This window comes from Sorex araneus, chromosome 4 (assembly GCF_027595985.1).
Source record: "Sorex araneus isolate mSorAra2 chromosome 4, mSorAra2.pri, whole genome shotgun sequence".
Lineage (NCBI taxonomy): Eukaryota > Metazoa > Chordata > Mammalia > Eulipotyphla > Soricidae > Sorex > Sorex araneus.
Genome location: NC_073305.1, coordinates 45,130,913 through 45,152,728, shown reverse-complemented (window position 1 = coordinate 45,152,728; position 21,816 = coordinate 45,130,913). Strand labels below are relative to the sequence as shown.

Here is a 21,816-nt window from a genome sequence, read left to right as displayed (position 1 = left end):
CGAACCCTGTCATCCCATATGGCCCCCGAGCACTCCAGGAGTGATTCCTGAGCGCACAGCCAGGAGTGACCCTTGAGTTCTGCTGGGTGAAACCAGAACTGGAGAGATAGTGCTCTGCTGGGTGAAACCAGAACTGGAGAGATAGTGCAGTGGGCAGGGCACTTGGTTTGAACACAGCTGACCAGGGTTGAATCCTTGGCACTGCATATGGTCCCCTGAGCCCTACCAGGAGTGATCCCTGAATGCAGAGCCAGGAGTAAGCCCTGAGCATGACCAGGTATAGCCCCAAAGCAAGCAGGCAAGCAAAGGAAAGCGGTTTGGGAGAGGCAGGAGGCTTGGGGGAGGCAGGAGGCTGGGTGCATGGTATGGATCCAGCAGGGCTGAGAGCTTGGCAGCTGCTGTATGGGACAGGGGCACCCAAGGGGGCAGAGGCATTCCTAGGAGGAGGCTGGGCTGTCAGAGAGAGCCCCAGAGCAGGGACAGCCTCGCATCTGTCCCCCAGCTGTGTACCCAGATACTGAGTCTTCCACCAGCCTCTCCCTGTAATGGGGACCAGGGGCTCTCGGACCCCCGCTCCCTGTTCTCACACGCCAGTCTGGGCACTGTCTCCTCAGGTCTCATTCCTCTGCCTGCAGGTGAGAACCATGTACTCAGTGGCTCAGACGCCCCAGCCAGTAACATTTTCAGCACCGAGCCTTTTATCAAACATGCCAGGTGCAGGGAGGGGTGACGAAGCAAAAACCCTAGAAGTTTTCTGTTTTGGGGTCATACCCTGTAAAGCTCAGAGGTTACTTACCAGTGGGTTTGCACTCAGGGATCACTCCCAGAGGTGCTCGGGGGACCATATGGGATGCGGGGTATCAACCAGGATCAGCCACACACAAGGCAAGCGCCCTCCCCACTGCACCATCGCTCTAGCCCCAGTTGAGCATATAGAAATCGCACCCCCTGGATGATGGCATCGAGGGGAGGAGGCTCTGGGAGATTAGATCCCAGGGTGGAGCCCTAGTGAACACAGTCAGTGTCCTTTGAGAAGGGATACAGGGGACAGACACATGTCATCTATGATCAATAGCACAGAATCTGCTGGCCCCTGTGCTGACCTGCTCAGTGGCCTCAGAGGCTAAGACAGGTGCTTCAGCTCCCTCTTCCAGCTCTGGGGGACCCCCGTCCCAGGCAGAGGAGGCAGTCAGCACCCGGCATCACGGCAAGGCCAGTGGCCAGCAAAGGTGCTCCTGCCCTACCTCCACCCCTGGAGCCAGGAGATGGCTGGAGTGAGTGCACGGGGCTGCTGCTTTCACAACAGGACACTGGACCCAAAGCTGGCCTGAGCCGGGGTGACCCTACCAGGCCTGGGGGTTGGGTAACCAAGAGATGAAAGGTGTCACCAAAGCGGGGTGGGGTGTCTTCAGACTTGGCTTCCAGGCGGGTACCCCTATCTGCAGGGTACCTATAGAGTGCCAACATGTGTTCTGGGCATTGTCCAGAGGGCTAACCTGGTCCTCGGGTTCCTCTCAGTGCCAACGAGGTCCCTCAAGAGCTGGAGAGGGGCTGCATCCGGGCTCCCCATAGCACCGGGCGGGCGTCCCAGTTGTTGGAGGAGGTTCTGGGGAGACCCTCCGGCCGGCGCTAGCGCGGGTGGGAAGGGAAAGTACCGGGAAGCCCAGGGAACTTGGGAGTGAGGGAGCAGACACCGGACGTGGCCTGGGAGGGGCGTCCGCTTCCCCGCCCTCTCCCCTCCTCTCCCCCCGGGGTTCCCGGAACGGCCGGGGCGGAGCGAGGACACGCCGGGCCTCTCGGGTCGCAAAGTCTGAGCTGCCCCCGACCCTGGTGCTTCCGGCGGTCGGTCCGTCTGTCCAGCCATGGCCGTGCCGGGCCCCGCGCCGCGGATCGCGCTGCCGCTGCTGCTGCTGCTGCTACTGGCGCCGCCGCCGGGGGGTGAGCTCCGCGCTGGTGGTGGTGGTGGGGGGGGGGCTGCGGCGGGACTCGCAGGACCCCCAGGACTGCCTGACCCCGACTTCCCCCAACCCCAGGCGCAGAACCCCCCCCAGGACTGCCTGACCCCTACCCCCAGGCGCAGGACCCCCAGGACTGCCTGACCCCGACTCCCTCCACCCCCAGGCACAAGACCGCCAGGACTGCCTGACTCCTATGCCCAGGAGCAGGACCCCCCAGGACTGCCAGACCCAGACCCCTGCCTGGCGCAGGATCCCCCCGCCCCCCGACGGCCCCAGCCCCTCCACCGCCCTACCAACTCTTGGCGCAGGACCCCAGGATGCCAGCACCGCTGTGTGGCTGTGTGCCCGCAGGGACCCAGCCCCCATTGTTCTGCCCGGGCATGCGGGGGAGGCTGTCCTCTGTAGTAGCTGCCAAGTGGCTGGGTCCCAGACAGCTGTAGGGGGACTCCCTGTGGTGGCCCCATCAGAGGCCATCTCCTTGCCCTGTCCCCTTCAGAGAGGTCCCACTTCCCTTTATGGCTTCCCTTGATGGTGTCTCAGAGGCCTCTGGGTTGGGGATGATTCTGGAACCCAGAGGCTAGACCAGAGCCGTTCAAGAGTAGGGCTGGGAGCTGCCCCCCACACTCTGCTGCAAGGGTCCGGCGGATATGATGGCTGGGGTGGGGAGTGAGCAAGGAGGCCCGTCCATCCTGAGTGGCTGGGGAGCCCACTAGCTGAAGCCCCCACTCTCTGCTCCAGCACAAGGCCCTGGACTGGCCGCTCAGGCTGGAGGTGGGGTCTCCTGCCACGCTGGGTCTGTTGTGGGCTTAAGGCCCAGCAGGCCTTGCCCAGAGCAGGGTTCTGCCAGCAGCTACCAGAATGAAGCCATCCTCTTGTCCCCAGCTCCCTCCTCTCTGCGGCCACCCTCCCCTGCCCATGGCCCTAAGGCTATGATGCTGAGTGGACCCTGCTGCCTCTGTAGACACTTCATTGTCCACCCGGTCCTGGCCAGGCAGGGGCAGAGTGTGCCAGGCCATTGGGGGTTAGCACGTGGCCCCTCTCCCTGCACTGGGTATTTCGTTTGGCGTGTGCCTGGCACGTCCAGCTTCTGAGGAGACATGGGGATATTGTCGTGCATTCCTGGAGCTTTCTGACTGTCTGGTCACCCCAAGCCCTGGAACAGCTGCGGGGGTGCTGCCAATCATCAGGGCAAGGTTGGGGTGGTTTCTGGAGTGCCAGAAAGAGGGCCTGGAAGTAGGCTTGAAGGTGGGGGATGGGAAACATTGTAGATTCTAGAATTGATTCTAGAATTGATCCCGTGGCAAGGGGGGCCGGGGTGAGAGTGGCGGAGAGCAAGGGTGGCCCTGTGAAACACTAAGCAAGTCCGCCTCCAAACAGAGGGTGCATAGAGTGGCGGGCTGAGGGGGACCTCGTTAGGAGCCAGTGCTGCCCAGTAAGTAGGGCAAGACTGGCAGGGGTGGTGGCTAGTGGAGGCCAGTGACTGAATCTGCCCAGTTTGTTTGTGCCCTCCGGTCATGCTGGGACAGGTGCTGTGCTGACCGGACGTGGCCGAGGCCTGGTGTGAGACTGGGCCCCGTGGCCCTGGGCAAACAGGTGTGTCTCTGCTGCAGCCCAAGGTGAGGTGTGTGTGGCTTCCAGTGGACGCGGCTTCCCTGAATTCTGTCCTGTGTTCTGCTGTGGCACCTGCAGTGACCAGTATTGCTGCTCTGATGTGAGGAAGCAAGTGAGCTGTGCTGAGGCCAGGTGGGTGCACTGGTGGGCAACAGGGGGGTGGGCACACGGAGAGAGATCACCCTGCCCCCCCAACCTCCTCCAGGAGGCCCCTCTCTGTTGGAGACTATGTTCAGTTTATTGCATGCTTCTCTCTCCCTCACCCTGGAAGGCTCCACCTTACCCACCTGACCAAGTCGCCAGCTGTGCATTTTCCTTGTCCCAGCATATCCTCAGAGCGGGCACTTTGGCATGAGTACTCCTCAGGACATGCCTGCATCTGGTGGGCTGTGATCTGTGCATGTACTATCTTGTGGCCCTGCGTGTGGACCATAACTTGACCTTCTGGTATTACCCATGGATTTGCACTTGGGTCTAGAATATAGATGGTTTTCATGGGGGGCCAGAGAGATAGTGCAGTGGGGAGGGCGTTTGTCCTGCATGTGGTTGACCTGGGTTCAATCCCCAGCATCCCATATGGTCCCCTAAACCCTCTAGGATAATTCCTGAGTGCAGAGCTAGGAGTTAGCCCTGACCACTGCTGAGTGTGGCCCCACAATGCTATGTCCCCCCCTCCATCCCGCTCACATACACCAAAAGATGGTTTCATTAGCCAATAACCAAGATCTGCGCCTCTGTCCTGTGGTGCCCTTTGCAATATTCTGTGTTTCCTTTGCCGCTGGCCACAGGTCTAGAGGGTCAAGGTGGTCTTACAGATTTACTTCGTTTTTTTTCTCTTTTTTGGGTCACACCCAGAAATATTCAGGGATTACTCCTGGTGGTGCTTGGGGAACCATAATGTATGCTGGGGATTGAACCCGGGTTGGCCACATGCAAGACAAACGCCCTACCCGCTGTACTATTGCTCCGGCCCCCATTTATTTATTTTTAATTGTATTGTTATTTTGTATTTGGGGGACCATACCGGGCAGTGCTCAGAGTTTATTCCTAGCCCTCAGGGGTCACTCCTGGAGGGCTCATATACAATGCTGGGGATCAAACCCAGGTTAGCTGTGTGCAAGGCTAATGCCCTTCCTACCTACTGTACTACTTCTCTGGCTCCATATTTGCTTTATTTTTATTTAATTTAATATTTTGGTTTTTAGGTCACACCCAGCAATACTCAGGGATTACTCCTGGCTATGGACTCAGGAATTACTCCTGAAGGTGCTCAGAGGACCATAGGGATATCAAAGATTGGCCTGAGTTGACTGTGTGCAAGGCCCTCTTTTTTGGGTCACACCCAGAAATGCTCAGGGGTTACTCCTGGTGGTGCTTGGGGAACCATAATGTATGCTGTGGATTGAACCCGGGTTGGCCACATGCAAGACAAACGCCCTACCTGCTGTACTACCTCTGAACCCTCCAGATTTACTTTACTGTCCCATGACCGCTCCAGTTCTCTCTAATCCCTCACCATCAGTTTACTGGTCAGGGCATTTCCGTTTGGTTGTGTTCTTGCCCAGTCTGTGTTGCTTTGTGCATGTTGAGGCCCTTCTGGGGTTCTGTGCAGTGTTGGTAAGACCTATTCACTCTGCCTTGTGCCCTCCCCTGCTCAGCCCAGACCCCCTGCTCAGCCCAGACCTTTGCTATTACATATGGCTACAGCAAGCACCTTTGTTTGTTTGCTTCTGTCTTTTATTGAGCTGTGGAAGATTTTTTGGAAGTGTGCCTGGGGGCCAGTTCCCAGGTCATAGAGCGGTGAGGCATTGCCAGAGGCTTCCCCAGTGCTCTTGTGAGCAATGCTGTGGACTGTAGCCATCTGATGCTTCTGGCAGGTTCAGTATGGCCCTGTTTCACAAATATCTTTTGATTTGTATTTTTTGTGTGTGTGTGTGCATGTTTTTTTGGGGGGTACACCTGGTGATGCACAGGGGTTACTTCTGGCTCTGCACTCAGGAATCACTCCTGGCGGTGTTCAGGGGACATATGGGATGCTGGGAACAGAACCCGGATCGGTGGCGTGCAAGGCAAACACCCTACCCGCTGTGCTATCGCTCCAGCCCCTGATTTTTTTTTTGAAAAATTTTGGGGCACTCCTCTGACACTGTGTTCTGGGGTTACTCCTGGTGATGCCTATATGCAGTGCTGAAAACCATATGTAGTGTAGTTCAAAGTCTACCTCCCATAAAAAAGAGGGAGAGGGAGAGGGGGAGGGGGGGAGGGAGAAGGAGAAGGAGAGAGGGAGAGAATACAGTTTTTAGAGAGAAACTTTTTGTTTGTTTTTTGATTTTTGGGTCAGTAATCAGGGATTACTCCTGGCTCTACACTCAGAAAATACTTCTGGTGGTACTCAGGAAATCATATGGGATGCTGAGGATTGAACCCAGGTTGGCTGCATGTAAGGCAAACACTCTACCTGCTCTACTATTGCTTTTTAAAGAAAAATTTGTATCTTAAATGCTTAAATCTTTTTGTTTGTGGTTTGGGCCACACCTGGTGGTGCTCTGGCCTTATCCTGCCCCTGCTCAAGGATCACTCCAGGCAGGGCTCTGGGGGCATACAGGTGCCATGAGTCCACTGCATGAAAGGCAACTACCTTAACCCCTGAGCTCTCTCTGGCCCCAAGTGCTGAAATGATCTAAAATTAATCTTTTAGCCAGAGAGACTGAACAGGGGTAAGGTGCTTGCCTTGAGGACCCAGGTTTGACTCCCAGTACAGCATAAGGCCCTCTAAGCACCAGCAGAGGTTCCTCGTGAGCACAGAGACATAAATAGCCCCTGAATATTTGGGGAAAAGGGTCCCAAACATTGCTCAGAGGGCCTAGGGTCACCCTCTCTGATCTCCAGCCAACTGGGCCAGATGGTTGAGTGCTAGGGCCTGGGAACTGTGGTGCTTGGGCACTGGTGCTGTAGGTTACCGGGGTCACACCTGGTGGGCTCAGATCTCAGGGACCTCAAGGGCTGCACTCAGAGATATCTTGGAGGCCATGCAGTGCTGGGAGTTTTTTTATTTACTTTCTGGAGCCACTCTGGTGATGCTCGGGGCTTACTCCTGGCTCTGAGCTCAGAGATCACTCCTGGCAGGGCTCAGGATCATATGGGATGCTGGGAATCAAACCATGGGAATCAAATGAAAGTAAGTGCCTTACCCACAGCTCTGACCCCTGGGAGTTTTATTGTTTTCTGCTGCAGTGCTGAGGGTCAAACCTCGCCTCATGCACGTAAAGCATGTCCTTTGCTGCTGAGCCACATCTCCTGCCTGATACTGGGATGAACTGGGGTCACAGGCATAAGAAGCAGGTGCCCCTAACCCCTGTGCTATGTCCTTAGTCCAAGGACTGTATTTTATTATTATTGTTGTTGTTGTTATTATTTTAGTTTTGTTTCTGGGCCATACCCAACCTGATGATGCTCAGGGCTGCCTTACTCCTGGCAAGGATTCAGTGACAGGCATTGAATCAGGGTCAGACACAGAGAGATAGAGATGTGTCCCCCAGAGATAGAGATAGAGATGTATGTACTCTCTCTCCGGCCCATGTATTTTTTTTTTCTTTTTGGGTCACACCCGGCGATGCACAGGAGTTACTCCTGGCTCATGCACTTAGGAATTACTTCTGGTGGTGCTTGGGGTACCATATGGGATACTGGGGATCAAACTTGGGTCAGCCATGTGCAAGGCAAACACACCCTACCCTCTGTGCTATTGCTCCAGCCCCACCATGTATTTTTTAATTCTCTGATTTCTGTTTGGACTTTCCTTAAATTTTCTCTTTCTTTGTCTTTGTTTACGTTGTTTTCCTTGATTGCCTCAGTTTCTTTCTTTCTTTCTTTCTTTCTTTCTTTCTTTCTTTCTTTCTTTCTTTCTTTCTTTCTTTCTTTCTTTCTTTCTTTCTTTCTTTCTTTCTTTCCTTCCTTCCTTCCTTCCTTCCTTCCTTCCTTCTTCCCTCCCTCCCTCCCTCCCTCCCTCCCTCCCTCCCTCCCTCCCTCTCTCTCTCTCTCTCTCTCTCTCTCTCTCTCTCTTTCTTTCTTTCTTTCTTTCTTTCTTTCTTTCTTTCTTTCTTTCTTTCTTTCTTTCTTTCTTTCTTTCTTTCTTTCTTTCTTTCTTTCTTTCTTTCCTTCCTTCCTATTTTGGGTCACACCCAGCGATGCACAGAGGTTACTCCTGGATCATGCACTCAGGAATTACTTCTGGCGGTGCTCGGGGGACCATATGGGATGCTGGAAATCGAGCCTGGGTCGGCCGTGTGCAAGGCAAACGCCTTACCCGCCGTGCTGTCACTCCAGGCCTGATTGCCTCAGTTTCTGAGCATCATTAGGACTGTTGCTTCTTCAGGTCAGCTGACAGTTTATTATTGCTCCATTTGCTTCATTGCAAGGCTTGGGGGACTATATGGGGTCTTGGGGATTAAATCCACCTTGGCTGCTTCCAGGAAAGCTCCTTTTCTGCTATTCTCTCTCTCTCTCTCTCTCTCTCTCTTTCCTCCTCCTCCTCCTCCTCCTCCTCCTCCTCCTCTTTTTTCTCTTTTTCCTCTCCTCCTGGAAATCCCTGAGCTCTATTAGGTTTGACTCTAGAGGCCCCACACCACTGGGGTGGCCTGGGTTCCCCTGACATTGCAGGGCCTGAACAGGATCACATCCTTGGGCCATGGCATAGAACCATTGGTTTGATTGGCTGGAAATCAGAGGTGGGGCCCCCAGACCTTGAAACACCACTTGGGAGCCCCCACTCTAATTAAAAAAAATGTATATATGTTTGCCTTTTGGGTCACACCCAGTGATGTTCAGGGGTTACTCCTGGCTCTGCAGTCAGGAATCACTCCTGGTGGTGCTTGGGGAACATACGGGATGGGGATCAAACCTGAGTCAGCGGCGTGCAAAGCAAAGTCCCTACCCACTGTACTATTGCTCCAGTGCCAAAAAATATATTTTTTAACGTTTGTTTTTCAGTAATCTTGTTTTGGTGGGCTTGGATTTTTTTTTTTCTAAATTTAGGCTGTTAGCACTCTCAGAACTTCTTGAAATCCTTGCTTATTTAATTTTTATTATTATTATTACTACTACTATTTTGGTTTGGGGCAACATCTGGGGATGCTCAGGAGTTACTCCTGACTGCGCTCAGGAATTGCTCCTGGAGATGCTAAAGGGACTATATGGGATGCTGGGGATCGAACCTGGGTTGGTCATGTGCAGGGCAAGTGCCCTACCTTCTGTTCTATCTCTCGGGCCCCTGATTATTTTTAATTAGTGAGAAAGATGTTAGCCGTTATCACTTTTTTTAAAAAAGATTTTTTATTGGTGAGTCACCTGAGGTAGTTACAGACTTACAAACTTTTGTGCTTGTGTTTCAGTCATAAATGATAGAGTACCCATCCATTCACCAGTGCCCATTTTTCACCACCAATGATCCCAGCATCCCTCCCACCAGCCCCACCCTGTCCCCCCCACCCCACCCCGGCTCTGTGGCAGGGCATTCCCTTTTGCTGTCTCTCTCCTTTTAGGTGTTGGAGTTTGCAATAGAGGTATTAAGTGGCCATCATGTTCGGTCTGTAGTCTACTTTTAGCACGCATCTCCCATCCCGAGCAGGCCCTCGTAACACCCTTTACTTGGTGGTTCCTCTTCTGTCTGAGCTGCCTTTTCCTCTAGCATGTGAGGCCAGCTTCTAAGCTGTGGAGTAATCCTCCTGGTACTTATCTCTACTGTTCTTGGGTGTTAGTCTCCCATTCTGTTACTTTGTATTCTGCATATGAGTGCAATCTTTCTATGTCTGTCCCTCTCTTTCTTGTTTTTTTTTTTTCTTTTTGGATCACACCCGGCAATGCACAGGGGTTACTCCTGGCTCTGCACTCAGAAATCACTCCTGGCAGTGCTCAGGGGACCATATGGGATGCTGGGAATTGAATCCGGGTCGGCCGCATGCAAGACAAACGCCCTACCCACTGTGCTATCGTTCCAGCCCCTGTCCCTCTCTTTCTGACTCATTTCACTTAACATGATACTTTCCATGATGATCCACCTATATGCAAATTTCATGACTTCATCTTTTTTTTTTGGGGGGGGGGGTCAGACCTGGCAATGCACAGGGGTTACTCCTGGCTCTGCACTCAGGAATCAACCCTGGCAGTGCTCAGAGGACCATATGGGATGCTGGGAATCTAACCTGGGTTGGCCGTGTGCAAGGCAAATGCCCTACCCGCTGTACTGTTGTTCCAGCCCCTGACTTCATCTTTTCTAACAGCTGCATAGTATTCCACTGTGTAGATGTACTAAAGTTTCTTTAACCAGTCATCTGTTCTCGGGCACTTGGGTTTTTTCCAGATTCTGGCTATTGTAAACAGTGCTGCAATGAACATACAAGTGCAGATGTCATTTCTACTATACTTTTTTGCCTCTCCGGGATATATACCCAGAAGTGGTATTGCTGGGTCAAATGGGAGCTCAATTTCTAATTTTTTGAGAAGCGTCCATACTGTTTTCCAAAAGGGCTGAACCAGTCGGCATTCCCACAAGCAGTGAAGGAGTGTCCCTTTCTCCCCACATCTGCGCCAACACCGGTTGCTTTTGTTCTTTTGGATGTGGGCCAGACTGTGGTGTGAGATGATATCTCATTGTTGTTGATCTGCATCTCCCTGATGCGTTATCACTTTTTTATTTTCTCTCTTAGTGCTGGGTCTCAGACTCAGGCCTCCTGTGTGCAAGCCCTGCTCTTCACTGCTGAGCTTCACCCCCAGCCACCACCCTCTGTGTAACGATCTGCTACTGCAGCTGCTCTCTGCTCCTTTCAGGTGCTAATCACGTGTCTAAGACCTTCTGTAAATTCTGTTCCATAGTTCACTTACAGCTTCTGTATTTACATTTTCCACTTTATTTTGGTGACTGGGTTTCATATATATATATATATATCAGTTTGGGCTGGAGCAATAGCACAGCGGTAGGGTGTTTGCCTTGCACACAGCTGACCTGGGTTCGATTCCTCCGCCCCTCTCGGAGAGCCCGGCAAGCTACCAAGAGTATCTCGCCCGCACGGCAGAGCGTGGCAAGCTACCCGTGGCGTATTCAATATGCCAAAAACAGTTAACAAGTCTCACAATGGAGATGTTACTGGTGCCCGCTCGAGCAAACTGATGAGCAATGAGATGACAGTGATGACAGTGACGTATCAGTTTGAACATATGCTCAAGTTAATTGATCATGTCCTAGCGATAGCTCGTCTTCTATAAAGTCCATCTAATCACTTACTGATTTGTTGTTGTTTTTGTTTAGTTTTAGTGTTCTTTAAATTTATTTCTTCTCTCTCTTGCTTTTTTTCTCCTCCTCTCTCTTTAATTGTGTAGTGTGAGGGATCAAGCCCAGCGGATGATACAATGTCAAAAATTAACTCCCTGCAGGCCCGAGAGATAGCGTAGCGGGTAGGGTGTTTGCCTTGCATACAGCCAACCTGGGTTCAATTCCTGGCATCCTGTAAGGTCCCCCAAGAACCGTCAGGAGTAATCCTTGAGTGCAGAGCCAAGAATGACCCTTGAGCATCACCTGGTATGACCCCAAAACAAAAAAAAATGCAAAGTACCTGCTTTGCCAGCATGAGGCCCTGAGTTGAACCCCTAGTCTGTCCACATGTGCCCGGTATGGTGTCGTGTCCTAGTGACTCTGCTGCTGGGAACCTGGAGCCACAACAAAGTGGACTGTGCTGATGGGCGGGAGATCGCTGTGACCGCTGATGAGCATTGTAACCAGTGCTTGAGCTCCACAATGAAAGGGGTGCCATCCCCAATAAGCACTGTGATCAGAGCTGCAAGGAGGGGGGCACCATAGCCAAGGATGTACAACCCCATTCTTGAAGCAATGAAGGGAAGGGAAAGGTCAAAAAGCAGAGAATAGGGCTGGAGAGATAGTACAATGGCTGAGACGCTTGCCATGCACGTGGCCAACCCTGCTTTGATCCCAAGTACCCCGGATCTATCAGGAGTGACCCCTGAGCACAGAGTCAGGAGGAAGCTCTGAGCACAGCCAGGTGTGAACCTCTTCCCCACTGCCCCTGCTCAAGAAAAATGTAGGAATCATTTCTCTGAAAAGATATGTAAGCACTAAATCACTCACCCACTGGGCACAACTAAGAGTGATTAATAACTTTCAATATTAGTCTGTCTTCAGCTGCCTCTACTTGTTTCAAAAGTGCATTTCTTGGGTGGCTCGTTACATCATCATCCCTTGAGCACCACCGGGAGTAAATCCCAAGTACTGAGAAAGGAGTAGACCCTGAGCACTGCTGGGAATGCATCCCACACCCCACAAAAAAATTTACAGTCTAACAAAGTTCTTATGTTTTTGTTTTTTTTGTTTTTGTCTTATGTTTTGTTTGTTTTTGTTTTGGGGCCGTACCAGGTGGTGCTTAGGGGACAGTGTGGTGCTGGGGATTAAACGATATGACCACATGCTAGATAAGTGCCTTACCTAGGTAAATCGCTTATTCTCTCCAGTTCTTAAACTTGTTATTGTTGTTGTGTGTGGGGCCACCATGGCATATCCCTGCTGGAGATGGGGCCATGTTCCAGGGCTGGAACCCAGGGCCACGCATGTGGCTGGGGCATCTGTTCTCTGATGGAGCCACATCCCTGCTCCACCATTCCATGAAACATCTCTTTGCCCCTGTTTTAAGCATTTTGTTGGTTTGAGCCCCCTCCTCACCCTGTCTCTCTCTCCATCTCTGTTCTCTCCCTCTCCCCACCCTCACTCTCTCTGATAGGTATTCTTTTCAATTCTGTGACTCATCATTAGCCTCTTACCTTCTTTGTTGTTACAGTGACCCGAGTTGCATACTTGCCAGGCTCCGTGTTCCCATAGCTTTCAGCCATGGCACTTGCCGGGGTTCACGCGCTCAATAGTTCTGTGCACCAGGTTTTGCTCTCGTTGAGTAGTTGCAACGGGGCCTGCACATGTGCTCTCCTGGCCCCGCATCCTTGGGTTTTATTTGTTTTATTTATTTTTTATTTTTTTTTATTTTTTTGCTTTTTTTGGTCACACCCAGCAATGCACAGGGGTCATTCCTGGCTCATGCACTCAGGAATTACCCCTGGCGGTGCTCAGGGGACCATATGGGATGCTGGTATTCGAACCCGGGTCGGCCGAGTGCAAGGCAAACGCCCTACCCGCTGTGCTATCACTCCAGCCCCCCCTCGGGTTTTACTTATTTTTGGATTGGGGGGCCTACCCAGCAGTGCTCAGGGCTTACTCCTGGCTCAGGGATTACTCTGGTGGGACTTGGTGGACCATATGCAGTGCTGGCGATTGAACCCAGGTCAGCTACCTACTAGGCAAACGCCTTACCCTGTGTCACCCCTCTGGCCCCTGTGCCCCCACTCTTTTTTTTCTTTTTTGGGTCACACTCGGCAATGTACAAGCGTTCCTCCTGGCTCCGCACTCAGGAATTACTCCTGGCGGTGTTTGGGGGACCATTTGGGATGCTGGGGATTGAAGCTGGGTCGGCCGCATGCAAGGCAAATGCCCTACCTGCTGTATAGTAGCTCCAGCCTTTGTGCCCCCACTTTTTTAATATATATTATGTGGGAACACTACTATTTATTTGTGCTCCCACTTTTAATAGAGGCATGCAAGTAATGGTTGTGGTGCTCACAGGGCTCACTGTGGCTCTCACACCTGTGCTCACTGGCGGCCATACTTCCTGGTTGGTGCACATGCACATTTATTTTTAAAGTTGTGTGTTTCCTGGTGGTTGGACCCCTTTTTTATGGTGCTTACAGACTCCTGGCCATAGTGTGGTCAGGGGTTCCTTTTGGCACAGTCAGGATCAACTGCGTACTCGGGCACAGGGAATTTGAACTCAGGCCCAAACTCTTGCAAGCAAGATGCTCTGAGGCCCTGCTCTATTCCTTTGGGCTCCTTTTCAGATCTCTTTTGAGCAGTGTTCTGTGGCTTCACATGTAGTCCACCCTGGTGAATGTCCCCTGTACACTTGAAGAATTGTGTGTGTTATCTGTCCTGAGGAGGCCATCAGAACTACCACTGTGACAGTTTGACATTGAATTTTTTGATTCATTGGCTTTTGTTTTGGAGTTTCGGAGCCATACGGGGAGGTACTCAGAGGCTCCTCCGACTCTGCTCAGGGTTCACTCCTGCCATGATGGGGGGCACAATATGCAGTTTGTCGGGCTCTGTCTTCTGTGGGGGACAGGTGAGAAGCTGGCCAGCAGCTACTGTAGCCCGTCTCCGGGAGAGCTCGACTGGGATGGGTGAAAGTCTCTCCTGAGGGACCTGTAAAGGTGAAAGGGTTAGGGAATGACTCAAGACTCGTGAGGGTCTAGAGCGTTTATTCAAGGCAGAGTTGATGCTTATATACTTTGCAGGGGGATTGAGAAACTCGTAGGTCACGTACACAACGTACACAGCAAATGGGCAGTGAAGATAGGGGGCTTGTGCGTATAATCATTAACTTACACATCCTTGACAATTTGATCAGAGTGAGAGCAGGGACAGAGCTGTCAGCCCTAACTGTTTTCATTGTGGCTCAATATCCTGTTAGCGGGGGCTCGTGAACGTCTGTTTTCAGTCCCTCTATCGAGGCAGGCGGAGGTCATGCAGAGATCACAAGTTGTGGGGGAGAGGGGCCTAAGACTTCTCGTCCACGGCTCCCCACAGCAGTTCTGGGAACGTAAGTGCCTTCCCCCCTGTGCTGTCTCTCTGACTACCAGGATTGAGTTTGGGGGCCTGTTCTGTGACCTGGGTGTGAACTGAGATTTTTTTTTTCTTCTCAGTGTGGCTGTTGCTATGAACACAGCCCCGGGGGAGCAGCTGGGCACAGCTCTGAAGTTCAGCATGGACGATGATCCCATGTCAGGGTAAGTGAATGGAGGGCACGGGAGCTCCGGTGGCCAGCCCGGAGAGGGCTTTAGGGACTGGGATGGGGTATCAGAAGCTGTGTCTGATCCCCAAGACCTTTACTCCTTATGCTAGGAAATTCTTATCCTGATTATTGAGCGGTCTGAGGCGGGCTGGTTGGAGGTGGATAATTAAAGGATGGGGGCACGGATCTGATTTGGTGTCTTGAGACTGGTTTTCAGCGAGGGTGTATTTGAAGCCTGGTGTGTGGGATGGAGGCCTTGCACCTCAGTTCTGATGCTGTCTAACCAGAGAGCGCATCCCTTCCTGGGGCAGTGATCCACGGGACTCAGGAGTCCCACTGGATGCTCTGTGTGACGGAGGAAATGCTTTGGAGTCCTGGGTTGGATTCCTGGTGCACTGTAGCCCTGCCAGGAGTGAGCCCACCCACAACCCGCTCACCCCTCCAGCACAGAGCCAGGAGCCCCCCTCCCTGAACAAACAAAAAAACCCAGAGGAAGGAAGGAAGGAAGGAAGGAAGGAAGGAAGGAAGGAAGGAAGGAAGGAAGGAAGGAAGGAGTGAAGGAAGAAAGAAGTAAAGGAAGGAAGGAGGAAGAGATGCACAGGGCAGCTCAGGGAAGGGCAGGCAGGAGGCGACAGCCTTGCGCACACTCCCTGCTCCCCCAACCTTCTGCCCTCCTCAGCTTTGCATGCCTTGCCTTGACGAGGTGGAGCCCAGTGTGGGGAGCCCCCATTCCCACCCCTTGGAGGAGTGATTCCATGAGTACTGACATGTGCCATGGGCCCAGCAACCCCCACCCCAATATTGTATTTTCTCAGGGCCTCAGGCTTGACTGTCCTACAGCTGCCCCGGAGGGGAGGGGGCGTGGGAATTTCTTCCATTCCTCGGGGATTTAGTGAACATCTACCCTGGGCCACGCTGCGAGCCACAACAAGTGTGTGGGGCCAGATAGTGATTAAATTCTGGGAGAGCATTTATTAAGGAACCTGACCTGGCTTGCCTCCTTATAGGTAACGGGGCAGTGAGAGAGAGAGAGAGAGAGAGAGAGAGAGAGAGAGAGAGAGAGAGAGAGAGAGAGAGAGAGAGAGAGAGTGTGTGTTACGTACCCTGAGCCTCTTGCATTGAGCAGATTACTTCTGGCCACAGGAGTGAAGTTTCGTGCTGAGGTCAGGAGGGTGAACGGGAGGGAGTAGATGGGTCCCTCTGGGGCAAAGTCCCCAAAGGTGCTTCCCAGAGCTGAAAGAAGTTGGGTGTGTCTGGAGCAGTGAGAAGATGAGGGGGAGGGGCGGGGTGGGGACATTGGAGTTTCGAGCTGGTTTATTTAGAATTTTTGATTTTTGTTCTTTGGGCCCCATCCTCCTGTAGGGATGCAAGGGATCATACTGGTGCCAGGGATCAACCCTGGTCAGCTTGGTGCAAGGCAAGCATCCTGCCTGCTGTACTATCTCCTTGGGCCCTTATTTAGACCTTTAAATAAAGATGAACATTTGCTTCCTTGTAGTGCACCATTAGGGGAGGCAAACTCTTAAACTATCATCCAATTGTTTGTTTACTGTCAATAATAATACACTGTGGAAAAGTAAGACAGACGCACAGTTTGGTGAGGAAACTAGAAGCCAAATTCCCACATGATCCCCAGAACGTTTGAGAAGAGCCACAGTGAGCTTTTGAGCAAGGAGCTCCAAGGCCAGCCCTGGGGCTGGGGGCTGAGGAGCTGGGTGCCTGGGGGGCCCTTTAGGGAGCCTGGGTAGCCGTAAGAGCTCTGCTTGGAGCGCCTGGGCACTGAGCAGGAGTGTCCAGCCCCAGAGGTGGGGGCTTCGCAGACCCTCAGTAGTAGTGTGCCCTGCCCCAGCGTAGGAGCCCATGTGAGTAGCAGCCCGGGAGCGGCAGGAGACTGGGCCATGCTGTGTCTTTAAGAGGGCCCCCGTGTTTGTCCTTCTGCCCTGACGTCAGGGGAGGGCGGGCCGGGGCGGGCCCGGGCAAGCCAAGGAGATTTGCTTTCTTTTTCCCTGAAGGGGAGGAGATCCGAAACTCTTAGAAAGCGGGAAGTAGGGGATTCGGAGAGGCCCCTGAGTGAAGTCTGAGGCTAATATGGGGTGAGCTTGGGCTGTGTTCGTGTGCTTGCGTGTGCGTGTGTGTGCTCACATAGGCACCAGAGGCAGAGGATGGCCCTGTTGTCTGTCGTTGTGTGTGTGCGCACATGATGGCCGTGTAGCATGTCATTGTGCGAGTGTGCATGTGGTAGACCTATTGTCATTGTGGTGTGTGTGTGCGCCTGTGTGTGATGGCCCTGTAGGGTATTGTTGTGGTGTGTGTGGAGGCCCTGTTCTATGTGCAGTGTGGCATGTATATGTATGTGCGTGTGAGATTTCCTGTAGTGTGTCATTGTGTGCTCACGTGTGATTGTGTGATGGCCTTGTAATTGTGTATCATTTTGTGCAAGGTGTGTATATTTGTGTGCATATGTGTGACGGCTCTGTCGTAGTGTGTGTGTGTGTGTGTGTGTGTGTGTGTGTATGTGTGTGTGTTGTCCTTGATTCCTGGGAGGAGGCTGTGGGAGAGACAGCGAGTGGCTCCTGTGTTGAGCAGAAGGGCAGACACCCCTGATCTGGCCTCGGGCCACACCCAAGGCTCTGGGAAAGGCTCCTTTGACCCTTGGGCTGTGCTGCCCAGTTTGGGCCTTCTAGAAGCCCCTCACCCGGCAGCGAGGCAAGGCCCGGCCTCCGTTCCAACTGATCTGGCTCCTTTCAGAACTTCATGCACTTGGTGCAGCTGAGCATTTGCCTTCAGTACACTTGACTTGGCCTCTGGAAATGGGAGGAGAGTGCGGGACTCTGTCTGGAAAGTCAGTTTTTCTGAACTTCCCAGACCAGGGCCTGCTTACTCACAGGGCAGGTCACACTGTGGTGTCCCAAACCAGCAGGGCCACATCAGGCCTGTCCCTGTCATCACCTGACACAATTCATCTGCTGGTCAGCTAGTCAGAGCGTGGGATTCCAGGGATGTGTGGACAGCTGGCCTAATGCTGGCACCTGGGGCCAGCAACTCTGCCCTGGGCACAAAGGTGGCTGTGTGGGGCTGTCACCCCATGCCTGTTCTCTTCTCATTGGTCTGCGCTTCTGGAATATCAGCCCACCTTTACCACCTCTGCTTCCTGAGCCATCCTGCCTTCAACATCTGCTTCCTCCCTGGACCCACCAGCTACTCTGTTTCCTGTTGCTAAGTTGGGCTCAGAGCACAGTGTCTGGCTTGTGGCCTGTGTTCCGTGATCAGCTGATCAGCTGGGGGGTGGGGTGGGCAAGATATGTGTATGTGGGGAGCAATGGGGAGATGCTACAAGACCGCCTGAACTCCTGAGAGTGAGGTGGGCGAGGCCAGCTCTGCCAAGGTGCGTTGCACAGACTCCCCAACACCCCCATCTCACCTGGGAGGAAGTGGGCTGCAACAGGAAGTGGGCTGACCTGGAAGCTGTCTGAGTCTCCTTCCTGCCAGCACGCTGCCCTGGGAATGGGCGTGGTGTGGCTCCTGGCTGATGGTGCGTGACACTGGGTTGTGATCTGGCTCCTTTGCAGGTTCGGGGCGACGGTAGCCATTGGCCTGACCATCTTTGTGCTCTCCGTGGTCACCATCATCATATGCTTCACTTGCTCCTGCTGCTGTTTGTACAAGATGTGCCGCAGACCACGTCGTAAGCCTGTCTATCCCCACCCCTACTCTGGCTCTTATGTAGACCCACTTCACGGGGGCAGGGGAAGCTGTTCAAGACCCCCAGTTGGGTTCAGCTAAAGGGAGGCGGTGAGACTGAGGGTCCTGACTGGGCTTCTCTTTATAGCGGTCGTGACCACTACCACGTCCACCACTGTGGTGCATGCCCCGTACCCACAGCCTCCTCCAAGTGTGCCACCCAGCTACCCTGGACCAACCTACCAGGGCTACCACCCCATGCCTCCGCAGCCAGGGATGCCAGCAGCACCCTATCCAGTGCAATACCCACCACCCTACCCAGCCCAGCCCATGGGCCCACCAGCCTACCACGAGACATTGACTGGTGAGTACCACTGCCACCTCTACCACTGCCTGGTCCCCCTGCTATAACCATGGGACTTACAGCCACCGAGTGTCCTCTCTGTTTCAGGAGGAGCGGCCATGCCCTACCCTGTCAGCCAGCCTCCTTACAACCCAGCCTACATGGACCCACCGAAGGCTGGCCCTTGAGCACGCCCTCCGTCTCTGGCTGCCACTGATGTGTGAATGTGTGTGAATGCAGACACGGTTCTCTTTGTTAGTGGTTGCGTGTGTTGTCTATTCACAGGCTTTTTACAATGCTGACGTGGTGGTGAGCGATCCTCGCCAGAGATGCTGGGATATACTTTGTTCTCTTCCTCCCTTGACATTATGCTTCTTGAAATTACAAGACTCAAAGAATGACTCAAAAGAGCTCTTTTCCAGACCACCCCCAGGAGACCAGAGGGCCATGTCACACTAGAGTCACACAGTGTTTTTTCTTTTCTTTTTTCTCTCTTTTTTTTTTTTTTTTTTTTGTGGCAGCATGCATGTGCTCTCCTTTTGGTGGAATGGCCACTGCTTGTGGCCATGAAGAGCCAGAGCCATGCTACGGGCAGGTGGGTAAGGCTTGTGGCCCAGCAATAGGGTTTAAGTCATTATAGTGGGAGTTCCCAAGCTCCTGGGCCTGTGCTACGCCCAGTGAGGGCAGACATCAAAGCACCTCAGGCAGAGCCTCATCCTCCCGTATGAACTGTCTGCCCAGATTTTCCCTACCTTCTCCCTGGTATTGCCAGGGAGCCATGTGCACCCACAGGTCACCCTTACGGGTGCCAGCCCATGACAGGTGGTCAGTGTGCCACCTACACACTCAGGTGTCTCCCCCCTGCAGTGTATCTGTTTTACCTGTAGCCAAATATTATGCCTTATCCTGTTGCAAATGGTGTGTGAAAATTTCAGTGGGCTGAAGCCACTGGGACATGAATATCCCATTGAGAGGGACCATCTGACGCTTGTCATTCCCTGCTTCCTCCAACGACAGCCCCAGCGAGTATCCAGCTTCTGTGCTTGTCAAGATTGTCTGGGCAGTGGGACCCTTGGGTCAAGGGGCAATGTGACCCAAGATGGAGGGGAACTCTGGGTGACAGCTCAGACCCAAACTTGAATTCCCCCGTGTTCCCGGCCCTCTGTTCATTCTCACCAGGTCTTTCCTAGCTTTGTACCTGTTCATGTGTTTCTGTGAGTGTTGTTTATAATAAAGGCAAACTTTTGGAGCTGCTGCCCTCTTTTCTTCTGTGTTGGCTGCTGGGATTGGACATTAGACCTGGCACCTGGATGTGTCATGCATCTTGTTGGGGTTTAGGTGTCTGACCATCTTACAGGGGAAGGTGAGAGTGAGGGTGAGTCCTTGCCACCCTCTGTGCCCATCTTCCCTAAGTGTCCCCAAGTGGGGCAGAGGCCCAGGTGGCTACCAAAAAGGGGAAGAGACAAGTAGTGCTGGGTGGGTCTTTATTAGTCAGACTGTTCTTCCTGGCCTACTGTCCTGGTGTGGCCAGGGACAGCCCGTACAGTGTGGCTATCGCCAAGGTCAGGAAGGCCAGCAGGCCCAGCGGGGCTAGCAAGCCTTCCTTGGGTGACGCTCCGGGGCCGTGCACTGGAGGAAGGGCATTGGCTCTCCTGCCTCTTCCAACGTTGGGATTGGGGTTCCTGACTCTGTTCAGGGATGCAGGGACGATGGTAGAATACGGCCTTGGATTGGAGTCAGCCGAGGCAGGGACCACCTCATACATGGGCTTGATGGTGCTGAAGGGCTTGGCGTGAGCATCCACCCACCGCAGCAGGGCCTGTGGCCTCCACTGACAGATGCTGAGCAGAGCCAGCACGTCCCCCTCCGCCGTGTGAGAGTCTGGCGCTTCCTGCCCGTATAGGCGTGTGTAGATGCTGCCCAAGCTGTAGCTCTTCCTTGGTCCGTGCTCCGGAGACCTGCCCGCGTGCTCCAGGGCCTTCATGGCTGCAATGCTGTCCACACAGAAGGCATCGTCCAGAACACTGGAAAGGCCCAGAGCGGCCAGCTCCGCCTGGAGCAGAGGGAAGTCATACCGGTCCCCGTTGTGTGCCACCAGGCACCAGGGCTGGGGCTGGCGCTGCAGGAAGGCCTGGAGCATGTTGGCCACATTGGGATCAAAGTGTTGACGCCCATGTGCTGCCAGCAGATCTGTGTTCAACCCTGTGATCTCGCTTGCCGCAGGGTTACAGGCCTTCCCTGGAGCTACGCACAGGGATAGCTTGTCCACCACGCGGGGTGGGGGGGGCACTGTGGGAGATGGCCCCTGAGGGCTGGGTGGGCTCTCCAGAGCACATCTGTGGATGGCCAGCAGGCACAACTCCGTGACCTTGGGCTGGGAGAAGGGTAGGCCAGTGGCCTCCAGGTCCAAAAAGATGAGGGTCTGTATGGGGGCCGGGGGCAGTGCCTGCGAGCCCATGGTGAGGCAGGTACCTGTGCTGAGCCTGGGAAGAAGCACGGGAGAGGAGTGGGTATGAGTGCCTGGCAGCAAGGCAGGTGGGGAGGGGCTGGGCGGGGCCAGGCTGAGAGAAGCATATTTCTGGCCCTGGCCAGTCATGCTTGGGAGCTCCAGGACCCATTTTCAGGGCAGGAAGGCCGTGGTGGGGGAGGGAGAGGGGAAGGTGGCTTCCTTGGTGAGGCCAGCAGATAGCTCTGGAAGGTTGGGCTCCTCCCCCATGCCCGCCTAGTCTGGGAAAGGGTACCAGTGGCCTTCCCACCTTGCCCAGCCCGTTGTGGAGGAGTGGGGGGTCAGCACTTACCGGTCAGCAAGCAGCGGCACTGACTCTGGGAGCACACTTTCCGGCTGGCTCTCGCAGCTGGCAGCAGTGGCGGGAAGTGAAACTTGCCTGAGCCCGCCCAGGGGCTGGCCTCAGTAGGGCCTGCCCACCTCAGCTGCCGGCTGGAGGCCCCTCCCTCCCCATCCGTCCTGCTCACAGCCACAGTGGAGGCCTGTTGCCTGCACAGTGCCCCGCAGGCTCTCATGCTTCCGGCAGCGAGCCAAAGCTATGGGAGAATGGTGGGATTTGAGACCTCCCCGAGCCCCTACCATGGCCATTATGAGCCCACACTTGTCCCCACATTCCCAGGACTCCCCGGTTTAGGCCTAGGCTAAGAGCTGCCTTCTTTCTTGCCACACCAGGCTTCCTAAGGCCTAGGCCCAGAGCGATGACTCAGGACAATTCATAGGCAGGGCAGGGCTCCTTCCCGCAGGCTGACTCGTTACCATGGGGATAGGAAGAAGGATCCCAGCCTTCCCGGAGTCTGGTCTTGCTCCATCCCTCCCACT

General features: G+C 53.8%; 2 protein-coding genes across 3 annotated transcripts; one reads left to right on the top strand and one right to left on the bottom strand.

The window, feature by feature from the left end:
* Window positions 1–1,759: 1,759 nt before the first annotated feature.
* SHISA5 (shisa family member 5) lies at window positions 1,760–19,740 on the top strand. 2 transcript variants are annotated; one of them, XM_055135359.1, is made up of 6 exons: window positions 1,760–1,938; window positions 3,569–3,701; window positions 14,379–14,462; window positions 18,037–18,152; window positions 18,297–18,512; window positions 18,600–19,740. In XM_055135359.1, the coding sequence occupies exons 1-6, from the start codon at window positions 1,863–1,865 to the stop codon at window positions 18,677–18,679; spliced, it is 705 nt and encodes a 234-aa protein (XP_054991334.1). In that variant the 5' UTR covers window positions 1,760–1,862; the 3' UTR covers window positions 18,680–19,740. The 2 variants fall into 2 exon arrangements, with proteins under 2 accessions (XP_054991334.1, XP_054991335.1); XM_055135360.1 differs by lacking the exons at window positions 1,760–1,938; window positions 3,569–3,701; window positions 14,379–14,462 and adding an exon at window positions 16,407–16,560.
* Window positions 19,741–19,958: 218 nt separating this feature from the next.
* Window positions 19,959–21,816, bottom strand: TREX1 (three prime repair exonuclease 1). Its single transcript, XM_004615275.2, has 2 exons — window positions 21,290–21,816; window positions 19,959–20,974 (listed from the first exon to the last, which is right to left on the bottom strand). Exon 2 carries the CDS (start codon window positions 20,947–20,949, stop codon window positions 20,002–20,004), a length of 948 nt encoding a protein of 315 aa, XP_004615332.1. The 5' UTR covers window positions 20,950–20,974; window positions 21,290–21,816; the 3' UTR covers window positions 19,959–20,001.

What these genes read in the sequence shown, in the direction of transcription:
- TREX1 (XM_004615275.2), bottom strand. Translation starts at nt 20,949, where the DNA reads ATGGGCTCGCAGGCACTGCCCCCGGCCCCCATACAGACCCTCATCTTT.
- SHISA5 (XM_055135359.1), top strand. Translation starts at nt 1,863, where the DNA reads ATGGCCGTGCCGGGCCCCGCGCCGCGGATCGCGCTGCCGCTGCTGCTG. An exon ending in GTGAGCTGTGCTGAGGCCAG is followed by an intron (nt 3,702 to 14,378) that starts GTGGGTGCACTG and finishes TTTTCTTCTCAG; the next exon opens with TGTGGCTGTTGCTATGAACA. An exon ending in GACGATGATCCCATGTCAGG is followed by an intron (nt 14,463 to 18,036) that starts GTAAGTGAATGG and finishes GCTCCTTTGCAG; the next exon opens with GTTCGGGGCGACGGTAGCCA.